Source organism: Protopterus annectens, chromosome 1.part1, assembly GCF_019279795.1.
Source record: "Protopterus annectens isolate FY-2018-M chromosome 1.part1, PAN1.0, whole genome shotgun sequence".
In the NCBI taxonomy this organism is placed as follows: Eukaryota; Metazoa; Chordata; order Ceratodontiformes; family Protopteridae; genus Protopterus; species Protopterus annectens.
The window spans coordinates 1,544,330,326-1,544,336,622 of NC_056726.1; the positions used below are offsets into that span (position 1 = coordinate 1,544,330,326).

Sequence of the window (6,297 nt, forward strand, 5' to 3'; positions counted from 1 at the left end):
CCCAAACAGCCTGCATTCTGACTGGGAAGGTAGTACTATAGACCATATGTATAGCAAATGTGTGTGGTGCTGAAAGGGTTAAACTTCCTTTGCCAGATTAATGACAATTACCTATTTCTGCAGGTCTGACAGCTCACTGGAGAAGTACTTTGGCTAATTATATAAATAACTCCAGCTCTGTATTGTAAGCTTTATAGTTATAGCATGATTTCTCTGTTTTGTTTGTTTTTGGTATCCACTTTGAACAGCAATGTCTTTGGCTACTGCAGACATTCAGAAGGCTAAGAGTGTTTGGCAGAAATTTTATGTAAATGCTGAGGACAATGGAGCCATTGTATTGAGCAGGTAATTTTTTAATGAGCTGAAACTTAAAGATATACTTCAGTATTTGGTTGTATGTGTATTTAAAACCTCTTGATGCATACTTCTCAACCTTGAAGAATTTTAGGTAAAGCTAAAAGTAATGAGAGATAAAGGCACACAACTATGTACACTTTAATTTTAGCTTGCTTAAGTTTCAGAGCAAACTAGGAGGTATAATTGGGGACAGTGAATGTGTTCACTTACCAGCAGAAGTTAACAAATTGCCTTACTCAATTCATTGTCTTATTAATTCTATTTGACAGAAGACAAATGTGATAAAGGTTGGCTTTCCCCCCACCACCCTAAACATTTCTTTCCATACCCAATAGAGTATGGACTCTTGGCTAGCAATAATACACTTTGCTCTGTTGTTCCTATAGCTGACCATTAGCTTGTCTACTGGTCCTTGTGTAGAACCAAACATAGTCACCCCTCACAAACTTGTTCTCAACTATGCTCAGGCCTGGAGAGGTGCTTTATGCTCAACTAATGGTATAATACATCCGTACTAGTAGCAGGAAGTGTTTATGGCCCAATGTAAGTGGAGCATGCCAGCATACATGCCTACGTCTGTGGTAACAGTTGCTGCCATTGCTTCATAAATGATTCTCCCTGGTATCTGCTGGAGATGTACTGGGTGTGCTTGAGTGGATGCTCTTCTCATCCTCCCTGTATCTCAGCTGTATGAGCTGTTAAGTAAAGCTGGCTTGTCTGGGCCATAGGCAGGACTTTTGCTATATACACCAGTATTAGCACTAACTCTTGTTGCTATAGATGTTGTATCTGTTATCAGTGATTTGTTTGCTGTCTTCTAGAATGTTCAAAGAACACCCACATACTGTGAGCTGCTTCACAAACTTCAAAGAACTACAGTCCATTGCAAGAACTGCCTCAGTTACAGAACTTGAAGGCCTATCAGACGTTTGCACCCATGGCAAGAAAGTTTTGTCATCTCTGAATAATATGGTACAGCAAGTGGACAATATGGATGCTTTAAAAGCTACTATTGAGCCTTTAGGCAAGAAGCATGCTGTGGAACTCAAAGTGGATGTAAAGGAATTTGAAGTAAGTTGTGTCTGAGTTCTGTAGCAAGTAAGATCTGAATGAGAATTAGTTATTTTGGGGTAAACTAATGCTCTAGCTGTAGGAGACAACTTTTAAAATTGAAGCACGGTGAATTTTACTGTCCATACTAGTTTTGATCCTGTTGATGTAACTTGTTGCTTGTGTATGTTATTAGTTAGTGCCTTCTTAATGTGCTGTCTGATAGCAAAATAACTGGCACATGAAAAGCACCGCTGCACTCCTATTGGTGTGGGGAACTGCTTCACCTGTATGAACTGAGTCTAATGGGTGCTCAGGAAGTCCTAATTCACAAGGCCAAAACTATTCAAATAACAAACACTTTGCTATGTATCTGTGCTGCTGATGTGGTAGCATTGTGTAGTTCTTAAAAGGCATGTTTCCTCCAGCACAATCTCTATTTAACTTTAGAGATTTAGAGATCTGCTATACAGAGTGGGGAAAGCAAAGATCTTTTTTTCCCTTAAAATATAGAGGGAATGGGGATTACAGTCTAAAGCAGACTAAAGGTATTGAGCTTGATCTGGTCTTAGAAGGGTCATTGAATAAAATGGGATTATCTTTTTGGTCCTTAAAATAAAGGGTAAGTTGTCTAGGGCTATAAAACCTACCTTGTCCATGGGTGAAGACGAAGAAAGTTCCCATTAATTATTCTGAGTGTTCTGAGCACATCGACACTCACTCATCATCATAGTAGTGAATCCCCAGCAGGTATTACTTTTTGACCTACATGATAAAAAGGGCCAAGTCCTACTTAATAGCACAGAAGTATAAAGCTACCTTAAATCTCTGTAGGACAGAGGAATTGGATGGGCCAGTTGTAGGACAAAGATGAGAGTGCTACATGGGGGCTTGACAGAAGGATGATGCAGTCATGTATAAAACCTAACCATCACCCCGTATGCTTGCCTGAGCTACTCCTATGAGTAGTTAGATACTGCCCTCTTAATGAAGGAAGATTATAAAGCTATCCAGGGCACTAATAAAATGGGGTGGAGGGGTAACAAAGTGAGACTTTCTATTTCTTTGTGATAGTCAATGAAGGTGGATTCTAGTAAGTGGAGTGGAGTTTAATAGAGTTGAATATTGGCCCAAAACTTAAGGGGTAGTGGTACTAAATGCTGTTTATCATTTGCTTGATAAACCTAAGCACTTCTTTAATGCAACCCTTTCACTAGGCACTTCCACTCCTACCTATAAGAGGTGCACCTGACTATTGAAGCTTCTTGGGATGAACTGTGCGGAACAGCAGATCCGAATCCAATCCCCAGTCTCTGGCACTTCCTACATCAGTAGTATACAGTAGATCTGAATCCAATCCCCAGTCTCTGGCACTTCCTACATCAGTAGTATACAGTAGATCCGAATCCAATCCCCAATCTCTGGCACTTCCTACATCAGTAGTATACAGTAGATCTGAATCCAATCACCAGTCTCTGGCACTTCGTACATCAGTAGTATACAGCAGATCCGAATCCAATCCCCAGTCTCTGGCACTTCCTACATCAGTATTATACAGTAGATCCGAATTCAATCACCAGTCTCTGGCACTTCCTACATCAGTAGTATACAGTAGATCTGAATCCAATCACCAGTCTCTGGCACTTCCTACATCAGTAGTATACAGTAGTACTAACATCACTGGTTTGTACAGTGCACTTCATATTTGGTTTCCATCATGCTGACCAGCCAGACTTTCATTGTCAACCAACCCTCCCAGAAGCTTGAAGCTGTTACCTTGCCCCACTATTCCCATCTGTTTGTATTGTCTGCGTCTGATTTCCCATTTGCTGCCATTGCAACTCTTGGTAAACTCTTCCATCCATAATGTGCCTTCAAGAAAAAGGAATGGAAAACACAAAATGCACATTCTGCCACAAACGCCACGTCTGCATGAATGAACAGCATTGGGTTCTTGGGACCTGTCAGTTGTGTGAGCTCTCTGTCATAGCAAATACTGGATCAGTTCTACATTCTGAGTGAATCCAATCGCACTCGAGAACTAATAATTAATGGGAGTTACCCCACTAACAAATGCAAACCACTGCATCTTCTATTGGGACTAATCACGAGTTACTGAAATGGCTATAATTCCTTGTACTGTAGGATATAACTGAAACATTTTATTCCTTGCAAAGTGGGTGGGAGGTTGGGTTAATGGTTAAGGTATCCAGCTTACAGACACAAGGTGGACGGTTTGATTCTTACATGGGGAAATTGGCTATGCTTAAAATGACCCACAAGGGCAGTTAGCCTAGTACTATCTATGAACCTATGAAGTGCCTGAAGTGGCTTTTGGTCACAAGTGTGTAGTATAAATTTGGTATGACAAACTTGAATGAACATATGAAATCCCAAGTGTACTTTGGGGCAAGTGTCCATCCTCAAAATCCTGGCAATTAATAGGAAGTCTTTATATAAAGAAACAAGCAGTCAGAATAATACTCTGGGTCTCATGACCTAGGGTCATAGGTGAGTACTAGACGAATGGTCCTGGAGCTTATATATGCCTAGCCCAATAATCCCTGGAATTATGCTACCCAAAGTAGGTTCCCAGTGCCCCTGTCAAGCAAGGCCATAAGTGATCCCCAGGGTGAACTTCCTATTGCCCATCCACTTGTCAAGATATCTCAAAGGGCCAGTGAAGTGCTCTGCTTGACATGAATGGGAAGTTTGTTCCACAGAATGGGAAGTCTCTGGGTTAGGAACTTGTCCCTCCAGAATGTTCTGTTGTGGTAATTTAGTTTACGTCCCTGAACAGCATGGCATGGAGGGATTGGGGTTTCTTTAGGTGCTGCATATCTAGCAGCTCTGGGTCAGACATGGCTTTGTAGATCAAGCGAAGATACCATCTCAGTAGGTGATAAGACAGTACAACTGGAGAGTCTGTCCCTATAGGGCATGTGTCTAAGGCCTAAGATCCTCTTAATGAGGTATTTTTGTGGCTTTTCCAGTTGTAGGTGTCTAGTGAGGTACATACCAGATGAGGTGTATTCTATAATGGGTCTAATGAGGGACTGGTAGAGAGGGATTATGAGAAACCTTTTGTAATAAGTGCAACATAGGACTTTCTGACTACAGGGGGAATGTGGTTATTAACGGAGAGGTTACTGTCTACCTGTGTCCCCAGGTCTCTTATCACATGTTTAGTGTTTAGTGGACTACTGCCTATGTGGTAGGTCATTTGCAGTGAATTTTTCCCAGTTGGAATGACCATGTACTTTTTGGCCTTGAGATTAAGGCCATGGTTCTGGCACCGGTCATTGGTGTTGGTGAGGCCTTTTTGTAGAACCCCAACATCAGTTGGGGAATTGATAAATTCTCCCAGTTTGCAATCATCTGCAAACTTGGTCAGCCAGAGTCCCTTTGAGTTGTCTTGAACTTCAGAGACATTGATGCCAAACAGGAGAGGACCTAGGACCGATCCCTGTGGGCCACCACTTGTAACTTAGTCAGTAGTCAGATTTGGAATCAACTACTTTCAGTGAGCCAGTTGGCAACCTATCTTATGACATAGACTCACTAAACTAGGCATAAATCCCTATCTGATCCCTGAGTGAGGGATGGTGTTGAAGGCCTTGGCAGGTAGGCTGTGTGAACTACCTTGCCCTCATCCACAGCTCTGATGACATCAGGTTGAGCAGGCATGATCTATCTTTCACAAATCCAAACTGTGTGGGGTCCAGAGTTTGGAGATTCCCTATGTCCTTATAAGGTTCAGGATTATACGCTCCATAGCCTTGCACATCACTCGTCAGGCTAATGGGGTGGTAGTTCTCAGGGTCTGTAGTTGCTCCCCCTTTGTGGAGTGGGATGACCATAGCAGTGCCCATTCAGTAGGAACAAAGCCTGAAATGAGGCTGTGATTGAACAGGGTACTTGGGGGTGTGAGGCCAGTTCACTTTGTAATTCATGTAGAACACAGCCACAGCCATGGATATTATCGGGTCCCATGGAAGCTGTATTCTTGGCTTATGTTTTTTACCTGTGTAGCTTTGATAATGGGGACTTGGCATTCCTCGGGAATTGTGTTAGGACCTTTAATGGGTGAAAGGGGGGTAAAGTTCCAGCTGAACCTGTCAGCCAATATGTTGGCAATATCAGTTGGTTCTGTATATGTATAGCCATTGTGCTGTAACTTAGAGCAGATCTGAGTATTGACATGTATATTCTTGACATAACTATAGAATGCCTTATGGTTGTTCTTTGGAATCTGCAGCAATTTTGTTTTTGTAGCTAGCTTAGAGGATTTCATGATGGATATCAGTGATTTGCTGAGGCTGACAAGGGAGTTTTTCCAGTCTTGAGACTTCACTCTTTTCTGCAGCAGCGTTTTCCTTCTGTTGTAAATTTTTGTTTATGGTGGGGGAACCACCAGATTGGCTTCCTTTTTTTTTGGAGCAGAGCATGCCAAAATATCATCCAAAAAAATCATTTGCCATATCTAAGCTTTGTGGCAGTAGAAAGGCACCGCACACTGTTTCAGGAAATGAGCCTGTTAGCAGTATAATGCAGAGAATTACAAAATGCAGGACCTGCAAAATAAAATCACATGTAGGCCAGAAGGGATTGGCTGAGCTAGTGATGAGGATTTGTTTGTACTGTGGGTGACCAGTAGCTAGAAAGTAACCTGCTTTGCTGATTCCCTTCTGGCTGGAAATTCAGTTTGCACTGTTTACTTTGCATACAATGACAGATATACCTCCTCAGCTTGGATATGGGTAAGAGTAATACATGGCACAAGTGGGGCAATAGAAAAATGTCAAGTGCTTGAACTAGATGGCTAAAGCCCCAAGTGAAGCTACATTATCTTTAGGGCCATATGACTGGAGAGGGTGGTGAATTGGCTTT

At 42.0% G+C, this 6,297-nt stretch overlaps 1 protein-coding gene across 1 annotated transcript in view; it reads left to right on the plus strand.

Moving 5' to 3' along the window:
* The first annotated feature begins 250 nt into the window (after positions 1–250).
* Positions 251–6,297, plus strand: part of LOC122813854 (cytoglobin-1-like) — a 15,049-nt gene continuing 9,002 nt past the window's right edge. The window contains exons 1-2 of the mRNA XM_044086394.1: positions 251–345; positions 1,179–1,428. Coding sequence (XP_043942329.1) covers positions 251–345; positions 1,179–1,428 — 345 coding nt within the window. The remainder of the gene's footprint in view (positions 346–1,178; positions 1,429–6,297) is intronic.